The 27,993-nt window shown below is 34.8% G+C and overlaps 1 protein-coding gene across 1 annotated transcript in view; it reads right to left on the reverse strand.

Moving 5' to 3' along the window:
• Positions 1-27,993, reverse strand: part of SLC25A21 (solute carrier family 25 member 21) — a 221,158-nt gene that overhangs the window by 87,842 nt on the left and 105,323 nt on the right. Inside the window, exon 2 of the mRNA XM_048950029.1 lies at positions 9,840-9,888. Within this exon, the coding sequence (XP_048805986.1) occupies positions 9,840-9,888 (49 nt within the window). The remainder of the gene's footprint in view (positions 1-9,839; positions 9,889-27,993) is intronic.

Consider the following 27,993-nt stretch of genomic DNA (forward strand, 5'->3'; position numbering starts at 1 on the left):
AAATCAGGCATGACAGTTGCCTAATGCAGAATTTTTGTCCATAGAGAAATCAGGCATGACCATGTTCTACCCCTGAATGTGATCTTAACTTTTTATTCCATGGACAAATCATTAACATCTGCTAATAACTACCCCAACTGATTTGTTATATTATTTTAAAATAATCTTATGTATACCATGATGTTTCCAACTTGCAGCCTACCTAACCTTTCCCAGCTGCTTAATCCTTATTTTAAATATCATTTAAAAATGCATGCATATTTAAAACTATCCCATTTCTTTGTCTCCAGACTACTATTTAAACTGTGCTAACATCTGGTTATTTCCACTCCCCAATTCCCATTTTAAATACTTATTTTCAGCATATATTTTTCTTGTAAATAGAATCCCACGTACTTTATCACCTCCAAGCCCTCCACTTTTTGCTTTCTGTTCTTATTCTCATTCCACTCTCTCCCTCATGGTTTCACTTGACTCATTATATTTTAAATACAAGATTGATGCAGACGGAAGATTATGTAAAGAGTTTATTTGATTATCTACCCTAATTTAGACTTCGGAAAAGAAAATGCAGGCATGTCTAAAGGGAAACATAAAGAAAGGAAAAGAGGAGTAATGTACAGTAAAGGGGGTATTGGTTGCTGTTAGGGATGAAATTGCATTATAAAAACATATGAACATTAGAAAATCCTTTCTGGTTCTGAGAGCTGTAGGCTATGAAGGAGCCCCCATAGGGAATTAAAGGACACTTGTCACCTGGCACACCCTAAAATAGGCAGGACACAGCTGTGGTTTGCAGCCAGGGAGCCAACAGTGGTTGGGACTTCTGAACAGGAACAGAAAGCTGCCCTCTTGTCCTGCCTTAGAGAAGGAGAGAATAAACAGGAACTGCCTCAGAACCAGGCACAAGAAAGCCAGGAGAAGAAAACAAAGCCAGTATTCCAGACTACCTGGGAGCCATTTTCCAGGAGGAAAAAAGGGAGAGGAGAGGCAAGAGAGGTCAGGATGGGTTGGGATGCACAATTCTGAGTGCTGCCACAGCAGTGGAAGAAGAGGTAAGATGAGCGTAGGCTGTAACATCTTGCTTGGAAACTGGCTGCAAGTTTAAGCCTTGATTCCACTGGCCTAGTCTAAGCCACCCTCTGTATAGTCCTGGGTGAGAAATTAGCAGTTTTGGTGGCAGTCCTCATTGCCATAAACACACAGATAAATAGGCAGGTGTATCTTCATTCAAAATGAATAAATGAGATTAAGAAGTGTGCACTGAGGTAATTTATGTAACTCAAAGAAGGTACATTATTATACATTATGACAATTTAGATTTTTTTTTTTTTAAACAGAAATAAAATGGAATATTCTGAGGCTGTGAGAATCTAAATGAATAAAATAATTAAACATATCTATTGTGTTTAATGAAAACCAAAACATACTATAATACCACAGGGTATTTTCTGCATTAACTTGTATATATTGTTCCAGAACTCTTAGTCTGACCTCAGCTGACCCACATAGCCAAAGTATTTAAAATTGAATTTCACTTTTAGTCATGAACGTGATACATCACCAAGTTTCTGATCCGTGTCTCTCTCCACACATCTGCATAAATCTTGAGATACTACAAAGAGAATGCAAGCAGCTCTATTCTATTACTTCTTTGGAAGGCTCTAACTGGCGAAGCAACCAACTGTAGGATGAGCGTAATTTGGAGGGTATTTTGTTCTAGATACTCTTCCTCTCCCCATCAGACAGTGCTATGAGAAAATAATTATTACACCCTATCAATAATTCATGGCATTACAGTTCTGGAGCTCTTTTGTCACACTTGCCTGCAAGTGTTATCTGCAGTCTTATGCTATGAAAGGAAGTATTAAAAAACAAACAAATAAAATAAAATAAAATAAAATAAAAAACAAAAGGAAGGAAAAAATTCAGAGCTTTTTTGGATTTAAAAAAGGAGTGCACAATGCGCAGCCCATGAAATCATAAAATGCAACCCACACCTACCCTCTTGCAATTCCATCACGGGACACAGCTAATAAGCTGCAGCTTTCTCCCAGTGCTAGAGATCACAAACATCAAGAAACTTCATCTTTTCTACTATGAAAGATACCATACCAGTAGAACCAAGTGGGTCTGTACACATCTGTTTTTAAAAGATTTAAGTACATATTTATGTAGATTGTAGAAGTGAAACTCTCGGGCTTTTTGCTATTTCATAAGTTCTGCTCATGTAGTTGTCAGGAATTACACACTTCTATCTGGAACTTGATTGTGGTAAGTAGTGGAAGACCAAACACAGAAAGAATATTATGCTTTGGCATTAGAACAAAATCAAAACATACAATAAAGGGATCTGAAATTAACTATTCTAATTCATAGCTGAAACAGAATGAAAAGCATAAAATTGTGAAAACACACATGCATTTTTACATTCGGCAAATATTCATAGTCAAAAGGCTGGTCACTATCCAGACAGATAATATTTAGTATGTCTTTTAGTATGATCGTACTTTAAGTTACCCACACAAGGAATCATATGTGAAGTGTTCTACCAGACAGAGTTGTGTTTGGGGTGTGTAAAAGGACAGATTCACTCACGCAAAACTCCCCAGCAGATGTACAGACTACAGTTTGAAGAGCACTAAGGCCAAGTCAGCTGTGATCCAGCTTCCCTCCAGAAATAAAAAAGCAAATCTTCCACAACTACTGAACTGAGAAGCAAACATGCAATATACCATCAGACATTTCCTCTTATCAGCCCTGGCTTTTTCTCAGGCATTCTTTCTCATTTGCCTTCTGTGGGAGATATTCATTTACTTCCTCTTCTGAGGAATCTCATCCCACATCTATCACCACTTGTCCCTTCCAGAGACAGCTTTGGCACTTACCTCCTGCACAGTGACCCACTTCTCTTCCTCCCTACAGTAAGGCGCTGGCCAGCTGCACACTTCTAGCATCCAGATTGCTAATTAGGCATCCAAAAATTTCATTTATTTTATTTTGTTCCTCTATTAAACTTAGAAGTAGGGAAAGGATTCTTTATAAGTGAGATTATTGTTCTATCTTGAGCATATTCATGACAAACATGGCTTACTAGGTGGGTGTTGGAAAGTCCACATTGTTACAGCACCCAAGTTAATTAAAAAATAGGATAGTTTTTGTACGTCCAGAGAAATGGCACAGATAACACATAACCTAAAGAGTAATATCATCTTACTACTCTGTAAACTGGAAATAGTTGTTTCAGGTTTTTAAAAAAGCACCTAGAATTCAAGAAAGCAGAGTAAATGGCAGAACACTCAATGAAAATAAAGGAAAAGCTTTAGAGAAAAGAACTCCGGCAGTCTGTTTTGATGACTAACAAATTCAGTTTCTAACAGCAGGGATAAGCTCATTCTAAAATCAAGAACTCCATGTTACTTTTTACAAAAATCAAGTTGATTTGAAATAAGGATGCCATTAAACTGCTGCTTGATCACAAATGGTACAGTATCACATGAGGAGATGATGAAACTGTATTTATACAGTTTCTTTTTATCCTGAAGGATCTCAACAGGCTTTATAAAATATACATATGGCATGCCTACAAATACAAAATTAGAACACAACAGAAATCACTTTGACTAGCACTGCAAATCAGAGCATCTGTTTAACAGTGCACATCAATACTGTTCTTTAGTTCAGGGAAGGATTTAAATTGGAATAGTGTATCTAGCTGGGATTATTAACCCATTTGCCCTTATTAATTCCTAACAGACTGTATGTAGAAGGAAAATAAAGGGCAAATGACTGAGTCCTGGATCACATCCACAACCAAAAGATTGTAAACTTGAGATAAGTTTGTATTATATAAAACTTGGATCTGTAAAGAAATACTCAAAGTATTTAAATGCTGAAATTCAAATGCCAAAAACAGTATCAGATACAACAAGCCCAGTGAATAAATGTACTGAAGGCCACGGATAAATCAACTAAAACTAATATCCCAGGGAAAAACCTTGACATTTGGTTGAAATAAGGACAGTAAGTTAATTTCGTCAGGGATTACTTTTACTAAGTATTTTCTTCCTGATGAAAGAAAAAATTTCTCAGGAAACAATCAGATCCAGTAAATCTATATATCTACATATTTGGAGAGAACAATATCCCTAAACATCTATTCTCAACATTTTCAAAGCAAAATTCTATTTTCCTCATTAAAAAGAAAAGGCCAAAATTCATTGTTTTTCTAGCACTTTTCCAGGAGCTCAGCCCAAAAATGGAATGCCAAAACATTTTGTACCCTCATAATTTTCCTATGATAGGAAAACTATTTTCTGCTTAAAATTATTATGAATCTAACTAGAGCATTTTGCATGAAGTAATATGAACTTATGCAAACCAAATGAGTTATGATCATTTGGAAATGGTAACATTGTATAAGGACAATGAACTCTTCCTTAAACCATGTTTTTTCAGGGACAGGCTCCACTACTGCTCACTTAAACAAAAAGAAACCAGAAATCAAAGAGGAATTAATGATATAAAGGAAGTAGCTCTTGCAAAACAACAGATGGAATGAGATCGGAAACATATGTAGTAAGCTGAACATTTTTAATAAGACCAAAATGACAGAATTGGAACAAAGGAAAAAAATGGATAAACACACAGAAATCAGCAGAACAGTTGCTAACTAGAAATGGGTCTGTAATGCAGAGTTCAAATTTGGACTTAGATCCCAAATTCTTTTCTAAATGTGGGGCTTTAGATCCACGATGTTGGTCTGGATTGTTGCAGTAAGAATAGCAAACCATGAAATCTCGATTTTGATTGGAGGAAAACTTCCTCAAAATTTTCTAGGGTGAATTATTGGCCTTATTTTATATGCTGATATTCTGAATCACACAAGAGATGGAAAGTCACTTCACATTAAGATCCTGATCTAATGCTAACCTTTGTAAAAAAGCATTAAAGTAGAAGCAACTTGTACCACATCTTTCCCAGATTGTGAAGAGGAAGAATACAGCTTTAAGAAAATTAATGGTGAGGTCCAACAGGTTGACCCCTAAAGCAAGCTATGTATATAATGTATCCTCCTGAGAAACTAAAGTCAGAGAGTTTGAAAAAGCGCCTCCTAGATTTCTCTCTTGGGTGTTGCTTCCCTAATTGCACATATCCATCCCAACATGAGGCCAAGTTATGAGAACACAATTAAGTCTGAAAACAGGAGAGATTGTTTAAATAAAGAACAAAACAAACACAAAATTAAAAGGATTTGGACCGATCATTATGCGAATTAACCAGAGAAGCATTAAAACACTGCCTCCTGAATATATGTTTAATTTGTTTAAACACAAGTTATCCTCATGGTTTTCTTTAGTCTAGTTTGTTACTAAGTATCTCCAAGTCCTTTAGATGGTAGTTGGTTTGTGACGATGTTTAACACTCTCTGATTCCACATTATATGGAATTAGGAATCCTTAATACTCCAGATAGGAGGGATATATTAGCTGATGCTCCTAAAGTCAGCACAGATCTGGAGCACAATTTTTTATTAATATAATATGACAGAAACAATCTCTTTTTTTTTGCATATTTGTCTCAAAATTTATAGTGATGACAAATTACTGTCGAAATGAAAGAGAAGTAAATAATTCATCTAAGTCATGTAAAAATTTTCCCACTCACAGGACTTTTAGACACAAAATTTTACATGCACTGTGCATTGGAAAGCTTTTTGTGATAACTTGTTAATTTTCTCTATTATTTCAAATCACTTAATCACACATTTCTTCACATTTTTTTCTATTAAATTATCATATAGATGCGACTGTTAAAAATAGTTACAAAGTATGGTTTCCATTTTCATCACTACAGAATACCAAGCTGCATCCAAAATCCGTATTTCCATTTTGATATACGCTTTATGGTTTTACACTAGCAACTAGGAAATTTGCTTTCAAGAACAGTGGAATGACTAAAACTCAAATAAAAAAATACTGGTGATAATTAATGAAAAAGAGGATTCATGTGTAATCAATTTACAAACCTGAAGAAATTAGCCAACATTTTATTTTTTGCTATAGGGTTTGTAAGTTCTAAAATGGACACAACCAAGAGTGATATTGCAAAATCAGAGGTGTTAAAATGTAGAGGTGTTAAAATGAAAATTGTCTGTCAGTGCAGAGGTAGTTTGGAAGCTAGCAAGCTCCTGGAAATGTCAACAGCAGGAAAATATAAAAAACTTCTTTTCTTAAAGCTGCAAGGTATTGAAGGCTGTGGGACTGCATAAAACCATAACCTGACAGACCACTGTGACATTCTCCAATTATCATTCAGGTTTGCCTGGCTGACCAGTCAAACTGCATTAACTTTGGCCTGACATCTCCCTTTAACTCTCTCCCTTCTTCTCTGCAATCACTCTCATCAGCTGCTGCACAAGAATAAATTTTTTCCAGCAATAAATGGCAGTTCTGAATTTTGTACATTTGCTTAAACCGAAATGTATGTCATTAGGACACAAGGGATAAATTATAGGTAGAAAAGCACTCTACTGATTTTAATATAATATATAAATTTAATATAAGTATGTGAGATAATGCTTTGTCTTACATATCATGATCCGGCATATATTTTATCATCCAGATGTAAGTCTGATGTACAATAGATCCTCTAAGTTTCTTAATTAAAAAAAACCAAACCTTCAATGTCTTGGCTGCATCTGTATTGGAAAATCTTCCTTGCTACTGTTCTCTCCGCTCATACATAGGCAGACACACAAACTCTTACCAAATTCTGCATAACTTACTCACATTTAGGATGACAGGTGCAGAGATAAGGTATTTTACTTAATCAACAAATGAATAAAGTCATCATAACGGTAACTGGTAAAGAGTCTCTGTTATATACACATATACAAATTTTTTGCGGAGTATCATCAAAAACTATACCAATGTATTTTCTATTTGAGAAGAAAGCATTATTTCATTCAAAGAAGAATTGAGTTTCATTGGGTTAAAGTAATGAATTTAGCACTCTCTAGGTAGGTAATTTATATGAATTTCTTAAACTAGTCATGTTGATGCTATAGCAGTGAAGAAAATTATTTCCAAATTTCCATTTAGCAAAAAAAAAAAAAAAATTAAAATCTATTATGCATGCTCCTTTTCTCCTTTATAGATACGCATTCTTCTAGCATTGTTACTGTAGAATAATAGAATATTACTAAACAGAAAAAATATTGCAAAATGTTGTCGCAAAAGAGCCAAACTATTTTCCAGCATTTCAAAATAACCTTTGACAGGAACTTTCTTTTCTCCAATTTTTTATTAAAAACATACACAAAATAAATATAACAACCAAGCACTGATGCTGAGCCACAGATCCACTAGAAGTGAGCCTCTGGCATCTTCCCTACACTTCAGAATGCTAACTTTGATCAAATAAGATTCTACTAATTTGAAAAGACCATAGGAGTTTCCACCAAGCAAACACTTCATAGAAAAATGCAGGAAATTCAAAACTTCATAAAAAATAAGCAACAAGTGGCCCTTTTGTAAATCCTTTCACCTAGCCATAAGAAAAAATCCCAGCAACATATATTAGCTGGAAGTAGTTAAGAAATGACAGACTATCAGTACAATGTTGGAAAAGACTGAGTGCACTGCAGTGCTCAGAGACAAGCAACTAAGGAATTAAGTGAAAATGTGTTACAAAACATACTAAATTCAAAGACAATAATTAAAAACAGTGTTTCATTTTAACCTTTATGAAAAGATTAAGCTACTCTAGTTTTGAGAATTTTTAGCCATCACAAAATGAAGGAAAAGGATACAATATACATAGAACTGAATGGTGATTGAGATCAGAGAATATTCCATTTTTTGGTTTTACTAGTGGCTTTCAAGATGTAAATATTTACAAGTACTGACAAATACTAAACTCAGCAGAACTATCAAAATCCATGTAATATCTTTAAATACATCTGCACCAACAGAACAAAGATAAGCTATTGCTTAGGTACTGCTCACTTGCACAGAGTTGAAATTAACACAATGGGAGAAAAATTTGCTTAGCAGCTTTTTTACTTGATTCAGCCCCTTGGTTTCCCTCTGAACTGTAATCTGCTTTCTCCCACACAGCTATTGTTCTTTTACTCTTTCTTCTTTTTTAATTTAATTGTTCACTGGCTCAGATTTCACATTTAAAAAGGCTCCTAATTTTTTTTTTTTTAATGTCGATAAAGCTTCACAAACATCCTCTTGAATTCTTGAATGCTATCCATTTCTAGATCTCACATATGATCTCTTTTAACAGTATGACACATAAAAAAGTAAAATCTACAATAGAAATGGATGGATTGGATGACAATCTCAAGGACAGCAAAGACATGAGAAGTAAAATACTGATGGTGCATTTATGCTGAAGGACATACGACATCTAGTTTAGTATAAAGAAGAAGACATGAACAGATAATTCATCCAGGGAGTTTAAGAATTCTTACAGCACTGTCTGCCAAAATGATGCCACTGAAGTACACTCACATGGACTACAAGAGAAATAGAAGAGCAAGAAAAATTTTTGTTCTTTTAAGTTTGGTCTTGTACCTCTTTTGCTTGTACTTTAATTTTTGTCTTGCTATGTAAATTAGGTTGTAATTGCAAAGCCTCAGTGTACTTGAAGAGTTACAAAGAACCTAGTTTAAAACTACTAGGTGTACTCTCTCTATAGAGCAATCAAATTATTCCTGATTAAGAATTTCCTGAGCAAACTCAGAGCACTGAGGAGCACCTCCTGCACCCAGTCAGCAATTGATGTGGATGCAGCCTGCACTGCTGTTCTCTGGTTTGGACCAATGACCATAGAGGGTCTCCCGCAAAAAAGCAAGCTACAGAAAAGTATCTAAAAGCCTTAGGTAAACCTCAGAAGAACCTAAAATACATCTGTAGCAACATGCTGACTAACAAACCGAACTCAGTGATGAACTCAAGTCCTCATTGACAGCTTCAAGCATATTCTAGCCAATACAACTGTTCTCTTCATCATTTGTAGAGGTTTGATTCATCTTCCAGTGAAGCTTTTTTACTTAAATCAGTGAAAACTACACAGAGATACATATATAGTAAGTATAGATATTGCATGAAGTATACATGGAGTGACATTTTTTCTTCTCTTTGTTGTATACTTCTGCATTCTAGTTTGCCTTTCATATATGGTAACACTCACTTAAGAATCAGTATCTTAAGATACTGAAAAAGGAAAAGGAAAAATATATTAAGAAAATTAGGAACTTGACTATTATTCTTCCATCTCAAAAACAACACTGAAAAAAAACGTATAACCAAATTTTCCAGGTCATTTCATCATTTATACTCACATAAACGAGTAGTCAGAAAAGAAAATAGTGGCAAAAGGTAAAAGCATGAAGTTACTTAGCTCACAGAGCAAACACGAAACACCCCATTTCAACATTTTTATCATTTATGTCAGGTCTCAGAGATCTCTGACAATAACTTTGGAGGCAGTATGTTATTTTCCATTTACATTAAAAAAATATTACTGCAGATAATATGTATCTGAAGCAAATTTAATTGTAGCCATCTTCATACAGGAGGATTTCATTACAACCTCAAAATATGTGTCATAAAATATATTTATCACCTTTAGATGACCTCTAACCAGAAAAGTGTTATGCTATTCAAATTCCAACTGTCAAATGCTGTAGATATAGGTAAGTAAATACAAATGCCATTAAAGACAGAAGTTATCTTACTTGGAGAAGTTCTAGCTTTTTATTTTCTGACAGCTCCTAAATTGGATGTCTTCCAGTGTCAACAAAACCTGTCTGAGCAGAATCTTACCTTGTTTTCACGACATCAAGGGGATGCATCAGGCAAATTTCTACAAGACCTATAAAATAATAATAAAAAAGGCCTAGTAAGCACTTGTACAAACTAAATTCATTTTCACTGACTTAGCTAGTTCTTGAACTTTGAAAAGTGAAAACCTAAAGGTATCCTTAATGTTACAGTACTTAAATATCTCATATATGCAACATACTCTTCTTCAAAGATTTTAGACACTAAGCTAAGTGATAGCTGTTTGCTGCAGAGAGGAAAGCTAGCACATATTAGCTATGGGATCACTTTATTCATCATTTCTGCTCAGTTCTCTGCCTTAAGATCACCAGGAATATTTGGCTGCCATCATAAACAAATACATTAATTCTCGCAGAAAGTAGTTGGAGTTCAGATTAACACAAGCTTCTTTGTCATATGTGACTAATCCTTAAAGATACTGTTGTTAAGGAAGACAGTGTTGGCGGCTCTGATGAACCTGGTATTAAAATGACTGGCCATTCATGAGTTGGCTATTTGAGCTGAGGTCTTATTGGCTCTACATCTTGTCCTGCTCCTCAGCTAACACTGAATGCTGGCCACGTGTTCTCCCTTCCTGTTCCACAAGCCATCATAAACACTTAAATTCACATGCTGGGGACTTTCCATGTCCAAGAGGGGAGGGTGTGGATGGCACATGGAAAATTCTGGCAAAAGAAGAGATCTGGAAAATCCCTAATGCACTTGAAACCACTGGCTTCAAAGCTGGTTCCATTACCATTTTCCACCCTGCTACCACCTCATGAAAAGCCCAGACCTTTACCACCCACTTATTGCCCCTGATCCATGGCAAAATTACAATTTTTCCCTCTTTTCTACAATTGCACTGTAATGTATAATGCTTGCAAAACATAAAACTGGCCAGATAACCCCTTACACCCAGTCTCTTCTGGCTGTGTTTGAATGAAACTATCAAAGTAATATTTGACTATTGTTTTGCCATGTTTTCTTTCCACCCTACTCAACATTTCATTTCTGCAAAAAAGGTAGACAACACACATGGGCATCAGCCATCAAACTAATATAAATATTAATATTAATGAAATTCATTCAAAATCATGTGATTTAATATTTTTAATTTTTTTTTCTAGAAAGTTAGAGGTGTAGATTTTATTTCTGAATAGATATATTTATTGCCATAATTATTGCCCAGGAATGACTTATATTTTAATAAAACAAGAACAAATCACATGTCACATAAGCAAACACTGACTGCAAGTTTTCTGTCCTCATTCTGTCCCAAAACCTATAAACCATGTCACAGCTGCCAACAGGTGCTTTACAAATAGAGCTGCAGTCAAGTGTTTCAGTGCTGGCACTGCCTATGAGGTTTTTCTTTTCTAACGACCCTCCTTTTCTAACTTCTCTCACCTGCAAGTGTTAGATCTTCTCTTCTGTTTTGTTTTGGCAGATACAAACAACAGTAGGGGGGCAAGCATGGGGCCGGGGGCTGTTCACCCTATTCTGTTTTTGTAGCATTAATGTCCATTTTGGGAGAAAAGTGTATAGTGCCAGAATTTGGCTCTATTTTCTTGGTCCTCATAGAATAATTTTTAATTCAGGCATTCTTCCAGCAACTGAATCAGATGAATTCCAAGGTCTTTGGCACAAGATCTGTTTTGATAGCTTCAGGATTCTATTGGTTATCTGTTTTTCTCAGTCCTTCTTTCGTATCATCATTTAATTACACACTAGGTTTTAAACAGTGTATAATTACTTGGGATTATTACAAGATTCTCTGAAGAGCACAAAAGGAGTGCACACTGTGCAAGATGTTAATGGAACAGCTACAAACACAAGCTACATTTTTCCATCTACTATAGTAGTCATGCAGATCATTACAACATCCTACTTGATAGCCTGCCCAGAAAGTGTGGTGGCCTTACTAAATTACAAGCACTCTGAGATGTGCCCAATAAAATAAAATATATTGCTCTTTCTTCAGCTAATGTTCATCAGGTTTGTGGCAAATTCTATTAGCATTATGAAAATCTAATTAGTTAAATAGATATGGTGCAATATATTTTAATTTATCATACTGAAAAGACTACTGTTTACCAACTTTATTTTCATGATAAAGTAGTCAACATAGCTACATAGATAGATTGTCCAAAAACATGTTCTAATAGTCCCACTGGGTCTCCTTGGTGATGTCACATGTGAACTAATTCAGTGTGATTTATAATGGTCTAATTATGTTTAAAGCAATTCAGATCCAACAAACTGAACAAGAGCCCAAAGGAAACATAGCAAAGAACAATTACTGGAGCAATCCAACCTTTGTTGTCTTCTGGGTGGGAAAACCTTCCTTGTGAAAACTGGATACTAACAATAAAATAAGACAATAAAAATCTGTGTGTAGAAGAAATAACCAGCTGTCATCATTGACAACATTTTGAACATACACAAGTGGAAAATCAACAACCAAGAGGGAAGTCCAGTGTTCTGTTATGTAAACCATGATGCTGATTAGCTAAGGCTGCAGAGGGAGAAAATATCAGAGAATACTGACACCGAAGCAACTCTCCTAGGTAGAACATTTTCCATTTTCCAGATAATACTCTCTGTTTTTATACTGTTTTCCATAGTGGATTACATTACATTTCCCTCCACAAGAGTCACACTTAAAATATCAAATTGGCAGTCTTCTCTTCAAAGTAAACATTTCAGTGAGTGGTAGCTATGTTAAGTTCCTTTGCTCTTTGTTCCGTTGTTCCATCATACACACAAATCTTGTACCAATGAACATATAATATTTCCAGAAAATGGTATGACTCTTCAAAACAAGAATGATTCCATGTCTTGCATGTTCACTGAATAGGAAAAAAGAATGAAATGTAGCTAACAATTCTTGCTTAATTCTTGCACAGATAAGAATAGAATAATTACGGTTTTGGTCAAATTGGACAAATTCTTGCCTTCAGCTCTTCTTAGAACCTATGAACTGACTGCTGTGCTGTGTCTGTGATACACACTGCCCTGTCTTGCACAGAAATCTGAGTAGCTGACCTTCTATATGTTTTCTGCAAAATGCACCCTGAAAGGGTGTTCCAGTACAGACTGAGGAGATGCAGAGCATGATCCATGTGTGTTAGTTCAGACAACCCCCTACTGCTCAGAAGTCATTATGCACCCTCCTACCCTTGTGTTATTCATTTCCCTGGAATAACACAGTCACTGGAGAACCACAACAGAAAGGAGACTGGTCATAGAAAATGTGGCAATAAACACTTTAGGCGCTGCACACTGTACAGTTGGAACAGTCTGTATTTATTTTGGCTTTTACGTAGACATAGTTACAAGGTAAGAAATGATGATAAATATTTTATGTATACTATGCATTTCCTTCTGAGAATATGTCTGACAGACAAAATCTTGTGTTGTTCTTTGTATCCTAATAAAAGCAATGACATATTCTTATGTTTGTCTGTTAGCTAAAACGGTTTGGCAATATGAAGTGGAAGCACTTCCTGATTATGATGGCATTGTTGGAAGAATAATCAATGACTGTAAAAAAAAACCAAAACACAAAAAACACAACAAAACCCAAACATCCCCGCAGTCAATTCCATACAGGCTAATTTTTGTTAGCCTGCTGTTTTGCTATATATTCATAGATATATAATGCTTTTACCTGTTCTGTGAGAGCAAATCTGAGTCATAAAAAAAACCAATAAAACTCTAGATTCACCATAATACATATACCTCTTCTCGCCTTTTCCAAGGAGATGGTCACATATTGTGCCCTTCCCATTTAAAGTAAGTGTTAAGTAATTCAGCAAGAAAATCTATTCAGCAATTAGTATGTGATATGCTGAAAAAGATCTGCACAATAGTTGTTACTAAAGAAAGTGATGCATATTTTAACTCTTGCCCAGGATTCTACTTAGCAGTTTGGTATTAACTAACAATACCCTGGAGCTCCTCAAAAATCATTAATGGCTATGTAATGAGCCAAACCAATGCTCACATTAGAAAATAGGGAGAAATGGATCCTTAGCTCAAAGAAACTCCATAATGGCAATGTAGTATTCATGAGTCATTCTTCCCTAGAGATCTTGTCTACACTGAGAAAATATGCTAGAAAACATGTTAATTAAACAAGATGTTGAATATGATTTTTCTCTTGGCAGAGACAATGATACCTACGTTTAAAAATGTGTTAGCTGCTGATGATAATCTCAACAGGAGCTCCTGGTTTGCCATTACCTAGCGCTTATTAGAAGAAGGTGGCTTTTGCATGCCTACTTGATGAGCTGAGTCTTGTTCAACATCTTGCTAGGCAACAGTGTTTCCTTAATAGAGGCAGCCTGCCAGTGCAGCATTGCTATCTGAAACCTGGGGAGCAGTAGACTGGCTTTCAGAAAAGCAGAGGACTTCAGCTGCAGACAGAAGCTGTTGATGTTTGGTCCATAGTGCCTCTGCTGAAAATAGTGAGAGTCTGTTTATAGTGGGTTCTCAGAGCCCTCTTCGCAAAAGCAATTCAGCCTCTGTTGAATTAACAAGGACTCTCTGGTTGTGCAGCAAACTAGCATTTTAATCTTCAGAATTTCAAGGAAAAGTCACTTACTGGAGAATTGCATCTTAGATGTGAGGAAGCTAAGCTGGAAGTTAGGTTTTTTTGCTCCTCTGGACTGGCTGCTGCTCAGCTGTGGATTTACAGCTGTCTCCAATTCAGAAGCCCTAATCCGGAACTGTGGCCATATTGGTACTCACGACAGTTTAAATTGCTCAACATAGGCACTGACAACACTCATGTAGAATCAGCATGATTCCACTGGTGCATGCCCAGGTAAAGAAAGCATAAAATTCATTAGTATTACAGATATTGAACTGCTTGTTCAGTTCTGTTGCAAATAAAAGAGAATGGTAATTGTATTCCCTTATTTTTGCTGAGCTAGAAAAACTAGGTTATAGCATTTATGTGAATAATGACAGAAAATGGCATGGATCTTCTGAAATGGCAATAGCACAAATTAATATACTCAAAAGTAAGCTTTCACTATACTTGGGCACAAATTCATAAACATTTATCTGCACTTACAGCCTTTGAAACGGCAAGTTTCACTTTGTGATGTCTCATGCATATGTAAGCAGCAAGATGTTGTTCTAGTAATAAATCAGTGTGTATATGAATACGAAATGTATGGTGAAGATCTTAATCCTTTTCTTCATGTTACTGAAAATTTGTGGGGAAAAAAAAAAGAAAAAATAAGCATTGCCTTAAAACAAACAAACAAACAAAAACAACCAACCATCCCTGAGATTATTTCTTTCATCTTATTTCAATTTGACTTGTCTTTATAGTATCTCTAAATTGAAGATAAATGGTCCTATCAAGCTATTGTATTCTCTTTCACAGCCATTCTAACACAGAACATGCTTTTCATCTTTTTCAATCTAACACACAGCTAAGCTGATAAATGTAAATCAACTGTAAATAAAATAGGTGTAATTTAACCAGATCCCCAGTTTGCATCTATCTTACATTTATCAGAGTTCTGCAATAATTACCAATATATTTCTTCGCTCTGGTGGAAAAAGAAATCTAGCTATAATGTTGAAAGTATGCATGGCAAAGCACTCTAAATTTAGCATAAATTTATTCATTGTTTGCTTTTCACAATGTTTTTGGTACTATCAGCTGAATCAGTATATTATGCTCAAGCTGCCAGCAATACCCACATATTTATACTTGCTGTTGCCTAGAATAGAGCTCAGTGAATCTTGAGATGTGCTTCAAATTAACTGTTCAGTGCTCATTTGAATACTGTTTTCTCTTTAAAAAACAAAGGTCATCTTCCAGTTTCATTTGAAATTTTTATTGCTCATTTTAAAATGGATACATTAAGTACTCAGTTCATAGATGTACCGGCTTGATTAACTTCACCTGTAATGAGTGAGAAATGAAGAAGTACCTACATAATTGCCTTTAAACATATCTACAAAAATTTGGAGGATTAAGTTAGTTTTATGTATAGTTAAATGCCTTTATAATAAGGCTAGGAGGAAATGCCAAAACATCCAGGAAAATCAGTGGCTACTCAAAGATGATCTTTAATTTCATCTCCATCTCTTTGGAAGACAAGTTCTTCCAGATTCTGGTAGCACTTTCATAAGCAAGCAATTCCTACTGCACTACTCACAGAGCCTTTCTGAGTAAAATGCCATGTAAATCAATTACTCTCTATAATAGTAAGACTTGTAAGATTTGCATTTATGGTATACTCAAAGAGAGAATAGACATAACCGTATTTTATATTCCAGATTCCTCACAAGTTTATCTGATTAAGAAAAAAAAACCAAAGCTGACTAAGTAAGGTTGAATACTACAGAAAACTTGATTACACAAATATAAGCAATGTTTAGGTTCTGGCACAAATGACAATTGAGAAATAAATAACAGAGCACACAGGAAAAGCTCAGAAACATACTGCATCCTTAGGAGGTATAAATTATTGTGGTCCCACTAAAGAAATGAATAGATATGAAAATAAGAAACTGAAACTATAAAATATTTTCTCTGATTTCTTAAAGATTAGTAAGGTAATATAACATGCATCTCCAGAATTCACCATTGCAAAAATTTGCTTCATCTTAATTTTCTCTTCTATTCCAATTCTGAAAAAAACCCATTTATTGGACTCACAAATAATTCTGGACAAAATCACTTTTTCTGAAATGATTTGCAATAGAGTTGCTCATATAACTGCTATTTTTTCCTTTATTTAATCTTTATACATCTTTTACTGATTTTGTATTGTCATTAAAGCTTCATCTTATAAAATAAACACTTGCAATTTACAAACTTAAGTGTCTGAGTCTCTAGACACAAGTGAAAGTCTATATTTCGACTAAATTCTCCATAAGTACTTTGGCAAGCATTACATACTATTATGTCACTCACAGATGACATATTCTTTCCATCACTTGTGTCTGAAAAGTAAGTTTTTTGAAACACAACCAAAGAGACCCACTGAGGTCAGCACTAGGTTATTCTATGTCCGTGTCACCACAGCCTTAGATATTTCAGTGCATATTGAATCAATATTCCCACAATGAAAATGTGTAACCTGTATTTTCTTTGCTGTTATAGTAAAATGCTGCTCAATAAACTTGTTTTCATAAGAAGTTTGCCCATTCATACGTCCCAAAGCTGTTGTAATCTTCATTGCTAATGCTGATCTAAGAGCATGGACATTATTCTATTTCTTGACACATTTAAAGTTCTCTAATGAATAAAGCAAGCAGCTTATGGCTGCTTGGACTATCCCTCGATTGCCCCGGAGGGCTTTAATGTCTTTAAAATAGGCCTCCTAGTTTGTATTTAACTACCTTGTCCACAGAGGTCTGAGGGGTAGAGCAGATCAAAGATGTGCTAGAAACATAAAAAGCAGCTGTCCTTCATTTACCTTTAATTAGCTACATCTGACCAGATTCCTTATGGTCTCTTTGTCCCACATTCAACAGTCTATAGGCCTTCTGACCTGTCCTTGAGGATTGTATCATTATATGATTTTCAACAAAATACAAATTTAAAATATTTAATACAAGACTTTGAAAAAACCTTGGTCTTACTATGGAACCACTGCTACCTAAGGATTTTGGTTTTACTTGCCAAAGCTACAAATTACTCAGCATTTGGAGCGTTAAAATGGAATGATTCTTCAACTTAGATTTAGTTATTTATTTATGCTCCTTTGTATACTACTCAACATTGCAATGCATAAATATCACCTGACAAGGAATCCCACAGAAAACTGAAAGGCAAGCAAGCACCTCTGTGTTGGCACAGAACTACTGCACTTCCACAGGATACTCCACAAGAGCTACAATAACTGAAACTGGCAATGATGCTAAGAGACGTTCAGATCTACTAACATGCATTTCAAGAAGGTCAGCTTTGTCTTCATTGCTAGGAAGCTAAAGAACATGTTGAAAGGAATACGATAACCTTCACACTGAATTCAGTGTGAAGGTTTTATGTTCCTCAATAAAAGTATTTTTGAATACATAAGCTTTAAATAAAGCACTTCCCATGATGTCAACAGATAATTATAACACAAAGTCTACGAGATATTTATAAAGAAAGTCACATATCTGCACTCCCTTGTGCCCCTTTTTACACAGATCCCATTACTTAGAAGTCTCTCTATGCAGCACAGGCATTATATAAAGACACTGAGGTAAATGGATTTTGGATTAGGTCCAGTCATAAAAAGAATTAACTAATCAAATCTGCTAACTTAACTGCAGAATCATAGAATGACTTGGGTTGGAATGGACCCCAAGAATCATCACGTTCCAACCTCCTGCCACAAACAGGGCCATCAACCAAAGGCTTGATTTGGAACTGACCTCAAAGATGCTCAGTTCTCCTCTTGTGTATGTAAAAGCAATTTGTAACCCATATGTTCTATTTAAAAATGTAAACCTTGTAGTCTTCCCTAGGAAAGTTTAATTAATAATGTGCTAAATTGCTTGTAGACTCCTTCAAATGCCATAGTGGGAAGGTTCACAAGCAGTCAAAAAGCCTGCAATAGTATCAATACTGGAATCAGCAAGCAGGTGTGATGAGAAGCAAAACTATATTCTTCAAGAAATTCTTCTGAATGGGATGCAGTAAGAGCTTTCTCCTAAACAAGGAACCATGAGAGATTATTGTTGCACCTCAACTTTATTCTTCAAATCTTCTTTTCTAGTATCTGATCCCAACTGTATAGCTGAAAACTTCAATTATTTATCACTTAATTCAAGAGGCATGCATCTTTCACCTATCATTTAAGAGATTTGATTTAAAACGAGTCAAAACTACTTCCACATATAATTAAAGGAAAAATTTGCATGAACAGAATAAAATTGAGTTTAAAAATCAAATCAACGTGCTTATTTTTGCCAAATACTTCCTGAAGTTGAGAATATTCTAATAGTCAATAATGAGATGTAGATTTTTTCCATTATGTTTTGAACCACCCATATAATCACATAACAAAGTATCTAGATGCATGAATAATAAAATGACAGTATCAGTTGCTGTTCAGGTTGAAGAAAGCAAATAGAAACGGGCATAGTAATGCTGGAAGTGTAATATAGATAGCAGCAATTTTCTATGCCCTACTCTATGTTACCTCAAAAATGTATCATGTCTGACCTAAAAATTTCAGTTTAGGACACTGTACAGAAGGTATAAGAAAGTTCAAATTAAAGCTTGTCCAACAACAAATCTAATAGCAAGAATGAAATGTTCCTAAAAGATTAACATTATAAAGCAGAGTAAAACCTTATTTTTTTTCTGGAATCACTTAATATAAATCATTCTTCTGACTAAAAAGATGCCAGGTAGCTAAAGAAAAAGACATACAAATTTTGTAAAAAATATACTGGTTAGCAATGGAACAAGCTGAAAACAAGAACTTTAGAGCAGGTTGTTCTGGAACAACTACTGAACTCCACAGTGCTATGAAAAATTAGAAGTGCAAAAATTATAGTGTGAAGTATATGCTCTGAAATGAATTAACTATTCACAAAGTGAGAAACTATCCCAGGGTGAGTTTTCTTCCTCAATCCCCACACAAAATTTCAACAGCTTCACTTTCATGCTGATGTGAACAGAAACATTTCAGAAATATCAAAGAAGAATATTTTCTGTTCCCATCATTAATTTAAGATCTATGATTACATCTCAGTTTTAAATAAAATCTACCCAAGAACAAAGTATATAAGTGGTAATCCACTACTTCTGAACTACAAACTTCAAATCAGTGATGTTACCCCACATGCAGTACGGCAAAATACATGACACTTCACAAAAAAACTAGCTAATTTTTATCTAGGATAAGCTTAGTATTGGATGACCAGTAGCTAGAGATTGAGACAACTGACCATGAAGAAAAGCAAACATTTCAGAATTAGGATTTGACATTGCTGCACCCTAACATACCGAACTGCATCCACCTTAGTTTTAGAAAGTGTTTTTGTAGCAATATCTCTCTCTGCTAATCTGTGTTTGAATGTTTTGGGTTATTTTTTATTGTTGTTGTTCATGATAAAAGACGTGGTTTGCATCAAGATAGTTGAAAGAAGTGGGTAAGTTGTTCTTTCCACCCCCGACGAAATCCACCACTAATTGCTGGAATGTAAACTGAACAACTCCTACTTTCGGAATTGGCTGTGAAACAACTCCATGGCTGATAACACTTTACAAAACTTTCATGGGAACATAAAACACTTTAAGTTCTATCTTCCCTGTCTAGTGAAAATGTATTTAGGATAGAATCCAAGAGTATAGGTATACTACTGCTATACAAATGTAAAAACTTAATTTTTCCATATGGCTACTGAAAAACTGTCTTACACGATCTTTCTGTTGTTTAATAACGAATGTTACATAAAAGCAATTATAAGACAATGTTTTTTTCTCATTTGAATTGCTATAACTTTAGTCTCAAATGACATTTTCTTCATTTATTCTTATCTTTAATATGAAAGATTAAATTCACACCAAACTTTTCCTCTTTAGTGGGAAAAACAGTGATGAAATAATCAAATATATTGTATTAAAATCAATTACACAGCAGAAAATCTTTTTTACACTGCCAAAATCAGCTGTTTTACAGTTGAGACTCTTTCTAGTAAATATTTCATTTAATTAAAAACAAAAAGTTAGTACTGCATAAATTTAGATTTTCATCCAGTGGTTTGCATATTCCTAAAATTTTCAAATACATTTTTTTTTCTGCTTTACTACTACCAACAATTATAGTATTACAAAAGAATATATTACTGTTAAAATTAGGTAGACCTAGTGCCACTTAAGATTTAGGTTTTCATTAAAGATTTTGTATTTAACATTTGCAGGCAGGGCTCATTCATTTTGTAGAGCTTTACATAAATAAGTAGAAATTGAATACCCCCTCACAAGTACACCCATCTTTGATTCTTTTCTGTCCAAAATTTCCACTGAAGCTTGTAAACATTTATTGACTTAAAGCACTGCAGCTTCCTAGCATTTCAGAGAAGTCTGCTAATGTATACCAGCAAGGAACTGGACAATTGGTGCTAAAGCTGCTGAACACATCATCAAGTACCTATGGATAAAATAAAGATAAAATACTTTTTTGAGTAAGACTCCTATACAAAACACAGTAAAATACTCTAGATTCTTCTTACTGCATGCAATTTTTAAATTTTTTTTATTTTTTTTAATTCTGTGTTACGGCAATAGGTGATGACAGCACCACTATTTTGTGTTATTTTAACAGTCACTGGTCTTCCCATTATTTTTCACCACTCCCATTTGCTGGCAGTATATCATGGCAGAGTTTCAGAGAAATCTACTACAAAGCCATGTGTTAACTGGGAAATGTCAACATGCCATGTCTAGAATTTTAACCTATCTTCAGCATTTTCAAGCACTAGCTCCCCTTTCCAAAACTATCACAGCAGCAGCTTGCCAGCATTAAAAAACAAAAAAAAAGTAAACAAATAAGAAGGACAAAAGGTGTATCTCTATTTAACACAAAGATAGAACAATAATCCTCCAAGAGGAAGCTGCTAATGCTGAACTCACCAAGAAAAAAGTATCCTACATTTTCCTCTAAGAGCACGAGGACTTACTACCATTACTGATAGCTATTCTCAACTTCTTCCTTGTGGAAAGCATTTTCCCAGGTAAGGCAGAAATGTCCTTATTCTGTTGTGCTGAAAGTGACTCTGAATTTATAAGGGTCTTTCTTTCTTGTTTTTTCTTTCTTTTCTTTTTTTCTCTGCTCAGTTTTCTAAAACAAGATAACTTACTTTCAGGACAAAATGAATCAAAAAGCAAATGAGGATTCTTTAATCACCATTTATTTCTGTAATACAATCTCTAATCTCTGACAAGTGTTTTTTACATGTAAACTAACTGCCAAAGATCACAGATGATCTGTCACAGAACTAATTCTCTGAACAGTGTTGATGTGAGATAAAAGAGAAAGAGAAGGCAACCGGTGGCTTTTGAGGTAATTTCCAGCTCATCTACCAGAGGCATACCAGCTCATACTCTAGGTATTACAGAGCACTGTGAATACAGTATGGGCTGTGGATGAAATACAATATAATTCAGTTTGGAATGCACATCCCTACATAATTAAGTCAGGCATTAGAAAGCCCTGGTCTTCTGCTCCAGTCCCTTTGGTGCCACTCACAAACTTGCTGAGAATGCTCTCCACCCCATCATCAAGCCAATTAAAGAAGACTTGATTCACTGCTACTCCTAGTATCAATTCCTAAACAATATCACTAGTTACTGGACTTGGCATCACTGATCAACAACTCCCCAAGAGCTTACTACTAAAAATACCATGAGAAGTTAAATATCAGAACATGGATTGCCAGAAGTATTTTTTATTATCATATTTCAGCACAGTCATCTGATCAGTTAAAGCAAACAGTTGTATTCACACAAAGTTGTAAAGGACTGTTTTTATATTATATATATATATGTATATTTTTTTTCCAAATACAAGCTTGCAACATTGATATTAGTGAATGCATAACCCTGCCTGACTACACTGCAAAAGTGATGGCATCTCAACAGACAGAAAACTTGGAGTGTATGTACATAAAGTGGTATTAACAGTATGGATATAATACATTTTTAAAAAATGGCTTGCAGGAAATAGGAAAACAATAGGTTAGAGTATCTTACATACTTTACGTAACAGTAATAACTAGTTTCAAGAGCTAGTCATGTTCCAGTGCAGTTTTCTGACAGAGTAATAACCTCTGAATCACAGAGATTTTTTTATAATGCTGATTGCCCAAGCTATATTCAGCTTCTTATGAAGACAAAAACTTGAAAGGTGTTTGGGAAACTATCTGATGATGATTAGTTAAACCTAGAATTAAAATCTAGTCTCTATATCATCTAAACAAGTTATACCATGCAGAAAACTAATCAACAAAACCATATTACATTTCCAAGAACAGTGCATCTCATACCCAAGCCTTTACATGAACTGATGTAGAAACAAACTGTCATCTAGTGTTGTTGTCCTTTAAATAGTTAACAAAAAACATACATTATACAAACGAATTTTTAAAAGATTGTTTTGGATTTGCTTTAAAAGGCACAATATTCTATTCATTTCATTTTTTAAATGGCATTCTTTCCAAACTGTAACATCTTTATTCTGAGCAACTACTGAAACTATGATCTGTCATTGAGCAACAGGTTTTTGAGATCCATTCATGAAATTCTCCTAGCACAGAGGCATCAGATCATTTTCACAGTTGTTAGCGATAATTTCAGGGAAGGGGTAGTGACAAGGGAAAACTCCATCTACCTTATCTGACCTCACTAAGAATGAAAGAATTGGGCTAAAGAAGAGTTAAGTATGTGAATTCTTCGTTGTCAGCACTGACAGGATGACTTAATTTAAATAAACAAATATGGCTTAAAACAACTTGTCGGATGGCTTCCACAGTGATATTTTTAAAGGTGCTGAATAGTGCATACTCATCTTCCTTTGTCATTTTAGGATGCCAATATTGTGGTCAATTCTTTTGTCTATTGAAGGTGCCTACTTGTTTTTTATATGATACTGTAATCTCAGAAATAATACCTAATTTACAGTGATTTATTCCAAAGCAGGAATAGCCACCAGATTTGAGTCTGCCCTTTAGAGCAAAAAAAACCACCTCGTGTTTGTACAGTTTGATCTAAACTGAACAGCTAGCTTTATTAAATTTATCAAAATTCTACCTGTTAAATTACACAATTTCTCCAGACTTCAGCATTTATTCCAAGCATGCACAATGTGCACAAAAGTCTGAATTCTGAGGTATCCCTACATTTATTGAAGACTGAGCTGGGAACCTTCAGAATCAAAAGGAATCTCTCTGAACTTAATAGTTAGTGATTGTGCATGCATACACACAGAAGCAAATATCTGTTTGTATGCTTGCATATTCATATGCACAATCAGACACTCACATGTGTTTTACAAAATTGTGTGAGGCCAGTGTTCCTTATCACCTGCATACAGACAGGGCAACATTATTTTAATTCTTTTGCAAACCCTCAAATGCATGCTCCAGCTGGTGGCATGTTGCCATCAGAATGGTGGATTTTTCCCTAATTAAGGAATATGCTACCCTAACACCTTGTCTTCCTACTCCTGTCAATAGTCCCATAATTACAGAGGGCATTTCAGTTGGTGCTTCCAGCAGGAAGAGACCCAGAGGCATATTTGCTTTTGTTTTGGTACACAGCTCAGCACAAAAGGCAGAATGGCTGCTATGACAATGGCCCATTAGCTTCCTAAAACTGAAATCAGGTTACTAGAGCTACTGTTAGGAAATCATCCTACTTTATTTTTTCTGTATTTATAAAAACAGAATCAAGAGATCTCACAAGATTTCAGAAATCTTTATTTCACAAAATAACAGACTTTTCCTCAAAACTCATGAAAGCATTTCATCTCAAGATTCTAGATCTATTCCTAAACTATGTGAAATCATCTCAAGTATAAACCTTCTAGCTCTGACTCCAAGAATCAAGATGCTTTCTGGATTAAATGAGTACTGCACAAACTAAGTATTGCATATATACTATTTCTAAGATGCTAGAATAATGACTGTAATTGCTTGTAGAAGCTGGGAAAATGCCATGATCTTACAGATAAAGCATATAAATTTAAGAAATAGTTAAGATTATCAATAGATTTACCTTGTGAATTAAATAATCCAAGAGGCTCATCTTGTAATTTTCAACAACAAATTTCAAGACAAGTTTCTCATAACAGACACTTATGTTATTGAAATATGAATGTTAGAAATCAAGATTGATAAATAGTAAGAACTCAAAGGAAAAAAAGTTGTTTCAATAAATCCTAAAAACACAAATAATAACTTCAGTTCCCAGTATGTGAAAAAATATGTCAACCACTAAATTAATTAATTAATTAATAATTAATTAATAATTAGCTTTTTTGAAGGATCTCAGAGGCTATTTAAGATCCAGTTAAAGAGAAACATCAAGTTACAAAAATAATGAAAGTCCCCTGAGACTTAAAAACCCAATTGGGCTGATTGGAAGCCTTGGCGATAACAGCCAAAAAGACTTTTTAAATATTCCTTATATGCCACAGATGAAACTTCATGCCTCAGATACTGTAAATATTCACATACTTAATTTGTAGGTTATGACTTCCTTGGAATGACTACCTTGGATAGCCTATCAGTATAAAATTATTCCATTCATTCAAAATTGTTTCTGAGAATTCATTCCTGCAGAAAACAGAAGTTCTTCAGAAGATTACCACCATTTTACTTCAGTTTTCCTCAAAAATAATAGCTGGTACCTCTGGATTAGACAACTTGCAATCACCGTACAAGTCTGTACTGGGAAGCACTCCATACCTGACCTACAAATGTAGGAAAAAATGAGAGTGTGAGTGTGTGAGTGTGTGAGTGTAACAGAAAATTGCTCTGAGGAAACAATTAGTTCTCTGAACCAGTACAGGTTGTGTTAAATAATTGCTATCCTTCACTTAATCTAGAATTAAAACACTCATTTTTTAGGAAAAGAAACAACATCGAAACAGTTTAAAAATTATATGAATTTTGAAGTAACAAAGAAGCTTCAAACCTTAGGTACAGCAATCTTTCTTCTAACAAACACGGTGTATCTTCCAATGACATTCAGCACACAGAAGTGCTATTCGCAACACATGTAATTTGTTTTTCTCTTTTACAGACTAAACCCCCAGGACATTTTTCATTAGTTTTTGAGTATCAGTTTGCCATGGGCATCACCATCAGACTACATAATCAAAGTCCATCTGATAAGAAGGTTTGCATCTCTGTAAATCTATGTTGAGCCTTTGCTATTATAAGAAACATATGCACAGAACACAAATGCTATCAAAATAGAATTCCTTGTTCATCTGAGTGAATGGATCAGATGAAATCACATCAGCCGACATTCAAGGATAATCCTTGTATGCATCTGATAATGCACACACTATACAATGGCAACACAGAAGATAAAACTTAAGTAATGATAGTTTAATCTGCTGAATCCAGATAGTTACAGCTATATCCAAACTTTGCACACATTTCTCTGTCATTGCATTATTCTTCTCCCTTTCATCTTAATTTATCACTGCCATCCACCTGTTGTATCTTGCCATTTCTGTCAGTTGCAAGCACCTGTATAGACACAGCCTAGCAGTAGGAGGCATAATCAACTCACAGAGGACATGATTTGCTAACGCTGTTACTTCTGAATATACAGCATTTTCCAACTTTTCATCTTTTACCTTAATGTCTTCTTTTAAAATGAAACATATTTGTTTTCTCCATTAGAATCCTCCAAAAGCACAAATAAATATTGATGACATGCATTTTCTTGTTTTTCCCAGATCTCAATTCTAACCTCATGCAAGAGACTCATTTGTTAGTTTGCTCCAGGCCATTACATTTCTGCACATTTTACTTACACTGGCACTCAGCCAGCACAGTCTGTTCAACTCCTGAAAGCTCACAAGTTTTTGTGTTTTTTTTCAAACTAGCATGACAACCATTCTGAAGAGTAGCTCTCTCACCTGGTATATTAAAATGTAAAGCCATGAAACATTGATGTTGTTCTCTCACTATTTAGGGCTGAAAATGAAACTATTTTTTCAGGTGCAATAAGAGTCATATGAAATCTCCCTAACGTATAGGCGTTCTGTAGTTGTATTTTTAATGGAACAGATCCATTAAACTTATCTAGAAATGTTAAAAAAAAACATGAGGAACAAGCTTGTTAAGCTGAGCCCTGCATATAATACAGGTCAGAACCTTCACTCTGACAAATGCTGGGTATGCACATCTCTCAACTTTAGAAGAAACAGAAATAATGTAGTAGAAGAGGCCCCTTGTGCAAGCAGAACATAAGATTTCCTCTAACATCTGAATGCATCAGAATGAACTCTGATGCATAACTTGGGAAATCCTGAACAGGGAATATCATCACATATCTATGAAACTAAGAAAGCATACATTGTTTACTTTGTCTTCACACATTGATGTAAGAATTATTTTCTTCAGTATATATTGCCTGAGTAAATTCTTAGACTAAAAGCCGAGCATGGGAAATACCTTAATTCAAATAATTAGCCAAAGCATTTCCACACTGTGGTGGGAAAAGTTTTGATTTAGCTAAGGAATCACAACCCCTTGCATTTCTAGCTTGAAAAAATCCAAACAGCTTTTTGCTTCCGAGTTTTTATCTGCATGTGTTTCACCAGTATCAGGTCAGTGGTCTGCATCTTCTCAGTTCACAACCCCATGAATCACAACTGAAAAATCCAACAAATCAATAGGGACCAATATTAGTAAATCCCAAATGCCACAAGTTAATTTGCATTTGCTTTACGAAGCTGAATCACAAACATTCTCCTTCTACCATGATCCTTCATCAAATAAGTTTTTTTTGCTACTGCTCATAAAAGACACTGGGGGGGGAGCTGAAGTTTTGACTTTATGAACAATTTTCTCTTGGAGATTTGTCAGCTAAGTTGCATGACATGCTTTTCCGATGGAAGCTCTTCTATCCGTTCTTGCCCTGATGTTTTTTTTCCTACTCTATTTGAGTCCATTAATGGCTGGTACTCTTTGAACTCCTACTGGAAAGCAGAATTATCTCTCTGAATAAAGCTGGAAAACTAATTTGCTGTGTGTTTATTGCTAATATTACTTGAGAAGCAAGGTACAAAAGAGATTTTGAGTAAGTAACTCTCATTTGGCGTTCTACATCAGTTGATGGTCTTAAGCAGTGATCTCCTGAAAATTTTGGTGCTCAGTTTTCGTAAATAACTTGTCCTTCAGGTTCATTTGTACACTCAGAAAAAGAATGCATAAAAAGTTTTCAGGATGAGGAAGTAATTTGGTATACTATAAAAATAATAGCAAAAAGACATGGAATTTTGGATATTGTTTAAAAAATGTATTTTCTATTTGCAAATTTAAATTAGAGTGTCAGTAATTAATTAGAGAAATAGCATATGTTACTTTCTTCAATTAATTTATCTAAATATTCATTAAAGGTCACAATAACCTTTATTAATTGATGTCACTAATTATAGGCTCA

This window comes from Lagopus muta, chromosome 6 (genome assembly GCF_023343835.1).
Source record: "Lagopus muta isolate bLagMut1 chromosome 6, bLagMut1 primary, whole genome shotgun sequence".
NCBI classification, from domain to species: Eukaryota; Metazoa; Chordata; class Aves; order Galliformes; family Phasianidae; genus Lagopus; species Lagopus muta.